This window comes from Myotis nattereri, assembly GCF_964212035.1.
Source record: "Myotis nattereri genome assembly, chromosome: X".
NCBI lineage: Eukaryota > Metazoa > Chordata > Mammalia > Chiroptera > Vespertilionidae > Myotis > Myotis nattereri.
In genome coordinates, this window is record NC_138078.1 from 30,377,053 (window position 1) to 30,391,990 (window position 14,938).

At 38.1% G+C, this 14,938-nt stretch overlaps 1 protein-coding gene across 1 annotated transcript in view; it reads right to left on the minus strand.

Moving 5' to 3' along the window:
• Positions 1–866: 866 nt before the first annotated feature.
• The window catches only part of KLHL4 (kelch like family member 4), a gene marked incomplete at its 5' end in the record, with an annotated part of 97,534 nt that continues 83,462 nt past the window's right edge, over positions 867–14,938 (minus strand). The window contains 3 exons of the mRNA XM_081081382.1: positions 867–1,990; positions 3,794–3,965; positions 12,829–13,041. Coding sequence (XP_080937508.1) covers positions 1,931–1,990; positions 3,794–3,965; positions 12,829–13,041 — 445 coding nt within the window. The 3' untranslated portion in view covers positions 867–1,930. The remainder of the gene's footprint in view (positions 1,991–3,793; positions 3,966–12,828; positions 13,042–14,938) is intronic.

Sequence of the window (14,938 nt, forward strand, 5' to 3'; positions counted from 1 at the left end):
GCACAGAGGAAGTCCTTCGGGACTTGGCCGCCTGGTCCCCCAATATTGCAAAATTATCCCGTGTCTTTTTCTCTCATTTGTTGTGCGGCTCCTCTTTCAGATACCGAACCCTACTCCACGCAGAACGTGGAGGGAGTCTTACTCAACAGTTTCTTTATTGGCCCAACCTTGTTTCAGCCTATATTGATGACTGTGAATATTGTTACAATTTCATCTTTCAGTGGCTGATGAGCCAGATTCTGCAAATTCCTTGGGCATACTACCTTTTTTGGTCCAGAACATTATTATGATGCTGGATAATAAATTAAAAACCTCCAGAAGAAACAATAATATGTGACCAGTCATGAGCTTTGCTAAGTAATGCTTGTGTCTCATTCTCTATTTCTCCACAGTCACATTAAGATAATGAATCTCTTTCAGGAAGAGGATTATGATATTCATGTATCACGTTTATGTGCTTTGGATTCAAACAAATGTGGCTTTGCCACATCGTAGCTGTGTGGTTTAAGACAAGTCACTTCACCTTCTTTTTCCAGTTGTCTCGTTGGCTTTGATACTACAATTCAAAACCCGTTTAAAAGAATATATTGCCACTGGGGCGGTGGGGGCTTGTCCGGGGTGGGAATGGCTGGTGGTGGGGGCGGGTCAATTGGGGAAAAAGGAGACATATGTAAAACTTTAGACAATAAAATAAAACTGTAAAAAAAAAATAATATATTGCAGAAATTCTAAAATTATACATTTACTTGAAAAGTTGCTTTCATCAAGAAGTTTTTCAACATTTTATCTTAAATATTTTTATAATGGGATAAACGCAAATAAAAATTTAAAGGTAAAGTAAATCACCTTTTCGTGTTTTTTTTTTTAAATTTAAAAATGTTTATTGTAGTATGCATATCCTTAACATTTTCTACAGGATTAATATAACATTATCAGAAAAGCATGTATTGCTACATAAAAGATAAATACAGAATTTGCCATGGATATCAAACATTTTTGTGTATCCATGTGTTAATATTGTAGAACATTTTCTTAATTTTATTGTACTTCAAAATTGTTTTTAAAAACTTGTTAAAATTAATAGTAGGTGTTGGCAGAGTTCACAGAAATGTTTGAGGGGAATATTACTTTCTATACAAGTGAGACCCTGACATTTTACAGCAGAGGTCACAGGTAATGTCCATGTGATAAATATTCACTATTTTATTGTATAGATTTTGTATATGAAATTACTGTAATATTTCACTGGTAACAAATCCAACATGTTAAGTAATGCCAAATGTATATGTATGTTCTGGAAGATGGTACTGTAAAAGAGTAAATTTGTGAACATTTTAATATATTGCGATCATCATAACAAATTATGCCAATGAGTTTTTCATGATTTTTTCCTTGTCAACATAGTAAAACCTTCCCATTAATACATTTAAGGTATTATTTATTTATTTGGGTGTATTGTTTGAATAACAGAATGATGTCTTACTGAAAATCAGACTATATTTTAAGCTTTAGAGGTTCTCTTTTATATTAGTTGTGGTCCAGATAATAGAGTACCTTTATTTGAAATAGAAAACATTTTTAATTTCTCAGACTCTTAACTTAAAAATTAACAATGCTTTTAAAGGCTTTCATATTTTGGCCACTATCAATTTCCTTTAAACATCTTAAAGTAATGAGGCTAAACCTAGATGAGAGATTTCCATGTATATTATCAGCTGTAACACCACACAATCTTAACACCTACTTGTAATTCATGTTTAAAAGTTGATTTGGTTTCGCAAGTGAGAGCAATCATAACTACATATTAAAATGATGCAAGAATTTTCATGTTTAATTACTAATTGAAAGAAAGAATATGTTTCTTCCTCCTCTCTTGTTTCTACTTCATTTCTTAAAATACTCCAGTTTTCCTCCATTTGATGAGATCGCTTTATGGTAGCTTCACCACCACAACACATGCACCAGCTCTTCCAATGTTAACAGGAACTTCCTAACACAGGAAACAAAAACAGGAAAAGAACTAATGTTTAAGTGAATTCTGTATTTAGCATAATATAGCATACGAGAGTTGATAAAGTCCTTAGCTATTCTGGTCTAACCTTCACCTTGCATAAAGATAAGGGGAAATGTAGCCCAGATAACAGTCCAGTATGGTAGAAAAAAAACACCAGTGTTTAAAAAGATGTACATATGAGATTGAGGAGCACGGGATCATGAGTAAATTTCACATCTCTGGTAATTTTCTCACTTGAAAGATTACAGCTAATAATACTTATCCTTAAGGTTTTTGTTAGAATTAAGTGAGATAATAAATGAAAATAATTTGTCATATAGAAGTTATAACTCCATTATTTGTTCTCTTTCACTCTTTCTAACATCACACAATGAAAGAATGAAAACCCAGGAACAGAATCTACGCATCTTAGGTAATGGCATACAATTTTCAGAAAAGTAAATTCCATCAGTTTAGACCCATGGTCGGCAAACTGCAGCTTGCGAGCCACATGCGGCTCTTTGGCCCCTTGAGTGTGGCTCTTCCTAAGCCTTAGGAGTACCCTAATTAAGTTAATAACAATGTACCTACCTATATAATTTCAGTTTAAAAAATTTGGCTCTCAAAAGAAATTTCAATCATTGTACTATTGATATTTGGCTCTGTTGACTAATGAGTTTGCCGACCACTGGTTTAGACAATCATTTTGATTATTGTATTTGACCTAACTTGTTTGCTAATATGTTTTTTTCCATTTCTAGTTGGTCTTAAGGATTGATACAACCAACATGGAATAATTTGAATGATTTCAAGGGTCTTAATGAATCAAGTTGTTGAAGGAATGACATAGAGACCCATTATCAGGTATCATTACATTAACATATATTTAGAACAGTAACCAACACACTATGTAGAATACAGAGCAGCAGGAAGTCAGTATAAGGAAAGATGAAGTTAGATACCAAATACAAGGTTGGCGTGTTTGTGGAAATGGTGAAGAGTTAACCATATTTCATTTTTATTAACCAATTATTTAATTAACAAACCACCATTAGATATTTTGGAATAAATCTAGAGCTATCACTGGAAAAACTGTCACAAGCATTAAGTTTGCCTTGAGCATCCTTGAGATGTCCTTTCAGTGCCCCTAGCTTATATACTGTCCTTATAATTTCTTTTGTTAGATGTCCAGAACTTTTGAGAGGATTTAATTCCAGTCTAAACTTTTTGAATGACTGATTAAAAGTTATGACTATTGCAGTTTATAAATATCTATAAGGAGGGGATTAAAATATTTTCCTTCTTGGGCACCAGTGATAAGAAGGGGCAGATATTTATGGATGAGGATGTTGCTCTTTGGTTCTCAAGTCATAATATATACATAGTAAATTGGCCAAATAGTAAAGCTCTTGAATTCTGTATTTAGCATAATATAGCATATTAGAGTTGATAAAATCCTTAGCTATTCTGGGCTAACCTTCACCTTGCATAAAGACAAGGAAAAATGTAGCCCAGATAATAGTCCTGTGTGGTTGAATCTGATTCACTATAATGTGAAAGAAATGATTATATAATGTCAAGTGACTGACTTTCATATAAATACTGATGAATCCTGCTAATGATCAATTAGATCATCTAGTAGTTTTCTATAGCATAGATAAAGCATGTTTTACAAATTTCATGAAATAAATCTGGTTAGACTCTAAAGATGAAGAGAATGAAACTAATTTCAAACATATTTTAAAATATATTTTATTAAAACCTGAAATATCCCAATTTGAATACTTTTAATAAGAGTACCTGTTTCCATTCATCTTTCTGCGCATCATATGACTCAACAGTATTCAAATAAGAATGTCCATCATATCCTCCAACCACAAAGAGTTTGTCTCCTAGAGTACACACAGCAACAGCATCTCGAGGAACACTCAGGGGCGCCACAGTTGACCATGAATCATGTTTTGGATCATACCTTAAGAGGTTTAGGAATACAATAGAGAAGGAAAGTCTGATATAGTATTAAAACTAAAAATAATAGGCTTTAATAAAAAGTATACTTATCTAATATAAGAAATTAAAGTACCTTATAAATATCAAGTGTGGTCTAACTAGCAAATGTGAACGATAAGTACATGACAAAACTCTCTTCAGCCACTAGAGGACACTCAAAGCATATAAAAATGTATCTTCTTTCCAAAAAGATCATGCATTTCTTTCATTGGTACTTAGATTTTCTATGAGGAAATTTCACTTATTAGTGTCTTAACGTGAAAAATGTTCCCTCTCTCATTTATTATGCTGGTCTCATTTTTCTCTTATTCTCTGTATATCAAAGTTATAAATGAGATGCCTGATCTTGCTTATATGAGAATTCACATTTTAAGTAAATCTTAATATAATTTTTAAAATTTAAATATATTTTTATTGATTTCAGAGAGGAAAGGAGAGGGAGAGATAGAAACATCAATAATGCTAATCATTGACCAGCAGCCTCCTGCATGCCCCCTACTGGAGATCAAGCCAGCATCCCCAGGCATGAGCCCTGACCTGGAATTGAACTCATGACCTCCTGGTTCATAGGTTGATGCTCAACCACTGAGTCACACTGGACGAACTGAATATAATTGTTTTTTAGTTTCATAGAATGTCGTACCATGGTTTTAATGCTACTTTTGGCTACAGTGGCCATAGCTTTATTCTATATTTTTCCCCTTTGAGAGTTCCTGTTTATCTTTGCAAGAGCCTAGGATTATTTCCATTTTAATTTGAAGTTTACTTTTTATCCCCAAACCTTCCTCTAAGCAAAATGAAAGATAATTCAGTAAGTAATATCAATTAAAATCTTCATCCAAGAATTCTCTCCTAAAATTTGAAGTCTATATTTTAAAAATACATAATACAAAAATCTGAAAAAAATGAATAGTGAAAGAAAACTCCTATAATTATACATGGAAATGGTCTTTGATTTTATATTGGCTTATTTGTAAAATTTAATGATAAAGATGTATTTTACAAAGAGACGTTGATTTATTAGCCTCTCCTAATTTCCTTATATTTCTATTACCCCTCTTATTTATGTTTTTAATCTCTTTAATCATATTTAAATCATCTTATTCCAGCTTTTATTTGATCTGACCTTATTTATGTCCAATAATATTTTTAATAATGTCTGATATTTTCAATAATTAAGATCACCTCAATATCCAGTGCATATTTTTTAGTATCACGTAGCATATTACCGTAAATTCTGGTATTATAAATCCAGAACCAGATAATCCATAGCTGTGTGCTTTAGCTAAGCTGCATCTTCAACACAGTTGCTATTGTTATACTCTGAGGCTGCAGTCACACATGTATGAATGGTGAACCAGGGATCATAAAAAGATTTCCTTAGAGATTTGCAACCAAAACCCAAGAGTGTCATGCATATGCATAATAATTAATACTAAAAACATGGCTAATGTTAATATTATTTGGATACTGCTTAAATACAGGAATCTGGGGAATGTTGAATCTTTTGAAAAAAAATATTTGTAATATGGTTACTATCTGTAAAGACACAAGGAGATATTATTAAACACTAGAGGCCCAGTGCATGAAATTCGTGCACTTGGGGATCCCTCACCCCAGCCTGCACCCTCTCGCAGTTTGGGAGCCCTCGAGGGATGTCTGACTGATGGCGTAGGCCCACTCCCCACATCCTTAGTGCTGCCACGGAGGAGCTCAATGCAGGAGCTTCCCCTTGGTGGTCAGTGAGCATCACAGCAACTGGTCGTTCAGCCGTTTGGTAGATTTGCGCATTAGCCTTATATTATGTAGGATAAACTTAGTCATAACATCTCTTTCAAATTAAAATAGCATAATGTCTTTCCCTTTGTTTGTCTTGCTTTCCACCTCTCCTTACTTTAATATATATATATATATTTATTAGTGGAACTAAAATCGATTCTGAAGTGAAGAGAAATAGTTATAAACTTATTTCTCCACTAAGAGAAATGGTGTTGGGAAAGTTGGACAGATACATGCAAAAAATGAAACTAGATCACGAACTTACACCATACACAAGAATAAACTCAAAATGAATAAAAGAGTTAAATGTAAGATGTGAAACCATAAAAATTTTAGAAGAAACTACAGGCAGCAAAATCTCAGACATCTCTCATAGCAACATGTTTGGGAGTACATCTAGGGCAGTGGTAGGCAAACTGCGGCTCATGAGCCACATGTGGCTCTTTGGCCCCTTGAGTGTGGCCACGAAGTTTCAATCGCACTGTATGTGCATGCCCTCACGTGGTATTTTGTGGAAGAGCCACACTCAAGGGGCAGCAGTTTGCCGACCACTGATCTAGGGCAAAGAAAACTAAGGAGAAAATAAACAAATGGGGCAACACCAAAGTAAAAAGCTTCTGCACAGCAAAAGAAACCATCAACAAAACAACAAGAAAGCCCACTGCATGGGAGAACATATTTTCCAATGATATATCTGATAAGGGGTTAATTTCCAAAATATATAAGAAACTCATACAACTTAACAAAAGGAAGACAAATAATCCAATTAAAAAATGGGCAAAGAACCTAAAAAAACACTTCTCCAAAGTGGACATACAGATGGCCAAGAGGAATATGAAAAAAATGTTCAAAGTCACTAATCATCAGAGAGATGCAAATTAAAACAACACCTCACACCTGTCAGAATGGCTATCATTGATACATCAACAAATGACATGTGCCAGTGAGGATGTAGAGAAAAGGGAGTCCTAGTATATTGCATGTAGAAATGTAGACTGGTGCAGCCACTATGGAAAACAGTCTGGAGTTTCTTCAAAATATTAAAAATGAAACTGCCATTTGACCCAGTGATCCCACTTCTAAGAATATATACTAAGAAACCCAAAACACCAATCAGAAAGAACGTATGCACCCCTATGATCATAGCAGCAAAATTTATAATAGCTAAAATCTGGAAACAGTCCAAGTGCCCTTCTGCAGATGAGTGGGTGAAAAAGCCATGGCACATTTACACCATGGAATACTATCCAGCAGTAAAACAGAAGGATCTGTTACCCTTTTAGACACATGGAGGGACCTACAGAGTGTTATGCTAAGCAAAATAAGCCAGTCAGAGAAAGACAAGTATCTCATGATCTTACTTATATGTGGAATATAATGTACAAAATAAACTGATGAACAAAATATATCTAGAGACATAGAAGCATAGAACAGACTGGAATCTCAGCTGGAAGGTGGTGGAGAGTAAATGGGTGGGAAGAGATCATCCAAGGAACTTGTATATATATATATATATATATATATGTATATATATATATATATATATATATATATATATATATATATATAACCCATGAACACAGACAATAGTGTGCTGAATGCCTGGGGTGAGGGGAGGGCTAGAAAGGGCCAATGGAGGAAAAAAAGAACATATGTAATACTTTAAATAATAATAAAATATATAATTAAATTAAAAAAGGTAATTAGCAAATTTATCATGAGAGGGCAGAAGGCAATGGGATAATATATATATTTAAATTCCTGAAAGAAAAATTCTGTCAGCTGAGAATTCTATAACCAGCAATCTGTTCTTCAAAAAAGGAGGGAAAAATTAAAGCATTCCCAGGTGAACAACAGTCAAAAGAGTTCATTACTAGTAGATCTGTCATACAAGATATTCTAAAAGAAGTCCTTTAAGTTGTAATATACAAATATTAGACATTAACCCAAAGTCATACAAATACAATACATTTCTCTGCTAAAGATAAATACATAGACAAATATAAAATGAACTAGTTAATTTGGGTTTGCATTTACATTTTTTATTCTTCCAAGATCTTAAAAAACAAAAACATGAAAATAATTATAAAAGCATGCAAATGGTTACAGAATATATAAAAACTTAATTTGTGGTGTCAATAACATAAACAAGGGGAGAAGGCAGAGCCGTAAGAATAGAATGATTTTATGCAATTAAATTAAGTTGATACTAATTTAAAATATATTGGTAAACTTTTAGGATGTTATATGTAATCCTAATGGTAACCACAAAAGAAATAATTATAGAATACATGAAAAATAAATTGAGAAAGGAACCAAAGCTTATCACAAATAAAAATAAACTAAACCCAATGAAGGCAAGAAGAGAGGACTAAAATACAAAATAGGTATGACATGTGAATAGAAAAAAAAAATGGCAATATAAGTCCTTCTAAATAATTTCTTTAAATGTAAATGGATTAACCTCCCCTATCAAAAGGCATACCTTGGCAGAAGACTCTTTCTTTTTACAAGAGACTCACTTTTTATATAAGGAAATGTATAGGTAAAAAAGTAAATGGATGAAAAAGATGTCCACACAAATTGTAATCAAATGTAAGCAGGAGTGACTCTATTGATATTATACAAAACTAAAGGCCTGGTGCACGAATTCATGCATGGGGACAGAGAAGGGACCATGGGAGGTTGCCTGGTAGGCCCCAATCTAGTTGTGTAGATGTGCTGAGGTAGTGGCAAGCAAAGACCACAGACAGAACACCTCAAAATGGCCTGAACACCAGCTACGCTCTGAGGTGGAAATACAGCTCCACTTCGCTACCACCGCTCGGGCCACCTCACTCTCCCCAGGGTGGAGCTGCTGACAGACAGGCCTTCTCTCCTACTTCAGCAGCACATTTTCTTGGGGCTCCACCCCCAAGCATGATAAGTAGCTGACTTTGGCCAATGGTGGCACACCGCCATAGGAGAACTAGCCAATCAGCAGTTGGGAGCCTGGAAAGGCATGGGGTCAAGCTAGAAGTGGCTGATGGGAGCAGAACGGCAAGCAGCACAGTGCAGTAGCACAGGTAATATGGCAGTGGTGCGTACTTTATATCTTTGCAGTTAGGCTGCTGCCTTGCCCCTTCTGCCCCCTCCAAGCTGCTACTCTGTCTAATCAGTGTCAGGGTCTCTCTCCTCCTACACGCTTCCCAGACCCAGATTCTCCAGTGCCTGGAGCCTTAGCTGTGGGGAGGGACTAACCAGGGGGGAGGGACTGTGAGAGGTTGGCTGGCTGCCAGGGGGAGGGACTACAGGAGGTTGGCCAGCATGGAAGGTTGGCTGTGGGAGTGCACTGACCACCAGGAGGCAGCTCCTGTGTTGAGCATTTGCCCCCTGGTGGTCAGTGCACATCATAGTGACTGGTTGACCAGTCGTTCTGGTCTTTCGGTCACTAAGGCTTTTATATATATATAGATAGGCTTTAAAATAAAAACTGTTGTAACAGAAAAGAAACACATCAACCTATCTAATAAAAGAGAAACATGGTAATTAGCATACCTCCGCTACCCTTCCCATTGGCTAATCAGGGCAATATGCAAATTAACTGCTAGCCAAGATGGCGGCCGGCAGCCAGGCAGCTTGAAGTTAACATGGGGCTTGCTTGCTTCAGTGACAGAGGACTCCAAAGTTCCCCGCCTGCCGCTGCCGGACTCTGAGGTGCAACTCTAAGCAACTATGTTACAACTATAGAAGCTAAACAAAACCCCAGAAACCTGCTTTCAGGCAGCCAGGATCTCAGAGCTGGAGTTGATACAGTGTTTCGATTTAGAATGCAAACAAACCAGATACCTGCTTTCAGCAGCAGAGGCCTCAGAGCAGGAGCCAGAGCTAAAGCTGGCCCAGAATTAAAAACAAAAAGAAAAAAAGGAGCAGTTGGGAGTTTCAGTCATCCGCCAGCCTGAAAACAGCCCTCAGCCCCTCACCCAGACTGGCCAGGCACCCAAGTGGGGACCCCCACCCTGAAGGATATGTGACGAGCTGCAAACAGCCATCATCCCCTCATCCAGGCTGGCCAGGCACCCCAGTGGGGACCCCTACCCTGATCCAGGACACCCTTCAGGGCAAACCAGCCAGCCCCCACCTGTGCACCAGGCCTCTATCCTATATAGAAAAAGGGTAATATGCCTCCCAGCACCGGGATCAGGGTGACAGGGGGCAGTGCCCAAACCCCCTGATCGCTCTGCGGCTCTGTGTGTGACGGGGGCAGGGCCACAACCTCCCTATCTGCCCTGCTCTGTTCAGGACAGGGGGAGGCACCCTAACCCCCTTATCAGCCCTGCTCTGTGCCTGATAGGGGGGAGCTCCCCAACCCCCTGATCGCCCTGCAGCTCTGTGTGTGACAGGCTGTGGTGCCCCAACCCCCTGATCAGCCCTGCTCTGTGTGTGGCAGGGTGCGGCACCCCAACCCCTCTTTACCCCATGGGCCCTGCTCTGTGTGTGACGGGGTAGAGCCATAACCTCCCCATCGGCCCTGCCCTGAGTGTGACAGGGTGCGACGCCCCAACCCCCTGATCCGCCCTGCTCTTTGTGTGACAGGGGGCGGTGCCCCAACTCCCCTATCAGCCCTACTCTGTGAGTGACAGGGGGGAGCTCCTCAACTCCCTGAAGGGCCCTGCTCTGTGCATGACAGGCTACGGAGCCCCAACCCTCCTGATGGGCCCTGCTCTGTGAGTGACAGGGGGTGGCGCTGCAACCTCCCCATCGACCCTGCCTTGAGTGTGACAGGGGGCGGTGCCCCAACCCCCCAATTGGCTCTACCCTGAGCGTGACTGAGGGTGGCATCACAACCTCCCGATCCGCCCTGCTCTGTGCATGACAGGGGGCAGCGCCCCAACTCCCCAATCAGCCCTTCTCTGAGCCCGACCAGGGGCTGCACCTAGGGATTGGGCCTGCCCTCTGCCACCCAGGAGCAGGCCTAAGCCAGCAGGTCGTTATCTCCCAAGGGGTCCCAGACTGCGAGAGGGCACAGGCCAGGCTGAGGGACCCTCTTCCCCCCCGAGTGCACAAATTTTTGTGCACCGGGCCTCTAGTATAATGATAAAAAGGTCAATTGATAAAGCATATATAACAATTATAGACATAAGAATACCAAACACCACAGCTCCTAAATATATGAAGCAAACATTGACAGAATTGGAGGGAGAAAGTGCTTATAGTAGCAGGGAAAGTACTCAATTCCCTACCTTTAATAATGGATAGAATAAACAGACAGATCAATAAGTACATGGGAGACTTGAACAACGTTATAGACCAATTGAACCTAAAAATCTATACTAATAAAAGGCCTGTGACCATGACGCCATAATGTGGAATGACCAAAGACTGGTCACCAGGAAGCTGCGTGCACGGCAAAGCGCGTGCGGGTGGGTGGGGCTGCATGCATGGCAAGACACGTGCAAGTGGGCGGGGACTTGATTCTGGGTCCTGCATCCCGCCTGATTCAGCAGGAGTCAGTCTGGGTCCCATTTCCCGCCTGGCATGGAGGGAGTCAGTCTGGGTCCCGCCAGCGTGGAGGGTCTGGGTCTCGCGTGATATTGCACACTGGGCCTCTAGTATAGATATAAATATTCTAATCCCAAAAAACAGAATACACATTTTTCTCAAGTAAACAAGGAAAATTATCCAGGAGAGACCACATGTTGGGTCAGAAAACAAGTACCTATGAATAAATTTAAAAGAGATTGAAAACATGTAATGTGAAATTAAACTATAAATCAACAGCAGAGGAAGACTGGAATATCTACAAATATATGTAAAGGATATAACACATATTTAAACAACCGATAGTTTTGGTTGTATTTTTGCCTATACTTGCAATCCCATCCATTCTTTTGTATGCTTACAAATTATAAATTCTAATTACTCCATGAATTTCTTTTGAGGACACCATCCCATACTGATCTCTGTCTTGTGAATTATGATAATTTTACTGACTGTAAATTTTTCATTTGGTCTTATGTTAATACTAGAGGCCCTTGAAATTCATGCAAGAGTAGGCCTTCCTTCCCCAGCTGCCAGCACTGGCTTCCCTCTGGCACCCAGAACCCAGGCTTCCCTCCTCTGGCTGCCAGCAGGCACCTGGGACCTGGGCTTCCCTCGAAGCCCCAACTTCGTCTGGAAGGTCATCAGGAAGGACATCCGGTCTGATTAGCATATTACAATTTTATTATTATAGATTATTTTACTATTATGTTTGCATATACATATTCTGTCTTTAAGGGAAATGTAAATGATATAACTACAGTCATGTGACTGATTTTAACAAACATATCACATTTTATTCATTTAAATAAATGTCTCCCATTCAAAGAATACCTTTGGGAAACTAAATACTTAGGTACTCATTGTTCAGAACATTATTAACAACTCCCTTGGGAAATTCTTTCTGTATGTTATATGGTGGTAAGCAACGGTTCTCAACCTGTGGGTCGCAACCCCTTTGATGGTCGAACGACCCTTTCATAGGGGTGGCCTAAGACCATCCTGCATATCAGATATTTACATTATGATTCATAACAGTAGCAACATTACAGTTATGAAGTAGCAACGAAAATAATTTTATGGTTGGGTCACAACATAAGGAACTGTATTTAAAGGGCCAGAAGGTTGAGAACCACTGGTGGTAAGTCTTTCTCTTTTGACGATTGATTTTTTAAACAGTAAAGGTATTTTGATTTGAGCTGGTAAGTAATTTGAGTGATATAGCTTGGTGTAAAATTAATTTATTCTTACATCTCTTTTGTCTCACTATTTTATAGGGTGACTATCAAACAATAAAACAGCATATTCTCTTTATATATTTCTTTTGATGGGTCTAAAATACATAACGAAGAGGATTTCTTCAAAATATTTTAAGCCTAAAAGTAAGTACTAGCATGCAATTTTAAAATGGGCTGATCCTCTGAAATGATTAACACTTATTTAGAAAACTATATTCTGGCAGCCTATTTTTTTCTAAAAAAAAATAACCAAATAAATACATATATAAATAAATATAAATATTTTACCGTTCCACACAGTCAGAAAGCCTGGAGCAATGGTTAGAAGCAGGGGCATCATGACCCCCAACAGCATATAAGTATCCATTGTATGTTGTAACTCCCACACCTCCACGTCTTTTGGACATTGGAGCACATGGACTCCACTTGTTAGTGTGTGGATCAAAGTATTCCACTGATTTCAGGCAGGAACTTCCATCACGTCCACCAATAGCATACAGCCTAGAAAGAAAAAAAACACAGAAATGTGTTTTTCCAATTCATGCATAGAATGAAAGTGAAAGAACCTTGCACAAAGCATTTTAAGTTTCTGACTATACAGGGTAGGCAAAAGTAGGTTTACAGTTGCTCATATGGAAAATAACAATAATACAATAATAAATAACAATACAAGAATAAACTCTGTTTTGTAAACTCTGTTTTGCATACTCACAACTGTAAACCTACTTTTCCCCCATTTTGTGTATTCTGCTATCCTAAGATTTTCTAGCAGACAGTCTGAGGTTTTGAATGGAAGTCACAATAAGGTATACCCTACTCCAAACCTGTGGAAGTTACTTTGAAATAATAGATCTGCTCTACTCCAAACTTGTGAAGGTTACTTAGACATAATAGATTAAAAGATCCCATGGGAAGTTATGTACAGAGAAAGAAGGCTGATAGTGAAAACATTCTTAATATTTGTTAATTATACCTCATTAAAAAACAACCTTACAATTTTACCTAAGTTCAATTGCCTAGCATTAGAATCCCTGTTGTTTTTATGAACTACTTTATTTAGTAAAAAAAAATATAATTGTCACTAGGAATATGTTAGCTTGATAAATGACTAAGGGAATAGAATAGAACCAAGAAAGAAAATATTTTTTCCCCATAAGATATAGTAGCTATAACATTTCTCCCATAAACTTTATTAAGCCCTATGTCTATAACTGCCATTCATGTTCAGTTGTGATAAGTGGTAATAGGTAGGAGATTGTTACTGAGTCACCTGATAATCATTCAGTTGAGACCAGTATAAACAGATTTCAGAGTATTTTAAGCTCTAAGGCTAGGTCTCCCCTTAACTATAGACATTCCCTACGTTTTCTTGCATAAGGCGCTAAATCCATCTACTGAGCCCATTTATGTGCATATTGGCCTGATGCATAGTCAGTACAGACACACAAGGCTGTCTTCTGCCACTGTTCCATCCTCATGCCTGAGTTTCTCTTCATTCAAGTCCCTCCTATATGCTGGTTGGTCCTTGTCTCCAAAGGTCCCTTGTCAGAAAGCACATACAATTAATTGAAATAAATAATAAATTCAAGTTCTAGCAACCTCTAACATCATTGGGTTTTAATATATTAGCTTGTTCTTATAGCCAAGTGATCAGGAAGTAGGAAAGATTTAGAAAGATGGGACCAAATGTAATTCTAGAGTTGGGAACCCTAAATACTCAAGACAGTATATGGTAAAGAAAAAAAAACCAAACAAACAAACTTGCCCTATTACAAAGACAGCCAAAGTCTTGATAAGTCAAAAATAAGTTATTATGTAATAAATGGAGGCTTCTTGAATGTAAAGCTGTGATTGGTTTGAACGCAGAAGTGGTTCTCAAATTTAATGAGCACACAGAGTCACTTGATGATCTTGTTAAAATGCCTATTATGATTCGAAAGGTTCAGAGTGGGATTAGGATTCAGCATTTCTAAATAGTAGATTTTAGGTGATGCTGACACTCCTAGTCCCAGGACCACATTTGAATAGCAAGGGACTATAGAATATTTAATTAAATGTTCATTTTAGACAAGTATTTCCATCATAATGAAGGGAGAATTCCAACAAAGGCCTGTTATTATTCTTTTTCTTTTTATTGTTGAAAGTATTACAGATGTCTACTTAGTTTTGTTTTTTTTTTCCCATTGATCCACCCCCCACCTGCCCCTCCCAGGCCTTTGCCACTCTATTGTCTGTGTCCATATATGCATATAAGTTCCCTGGTTAATCACTCCCAACCCATCCCCTACCCCACCTTCCCTCTGAAATTCGTCAGTCTGTTCAATGCTTCTATATCTCGGGATCTATTTTGTTCATCAGTTCATTACATTCCACATATGAGTGAGATCATGTGATACTT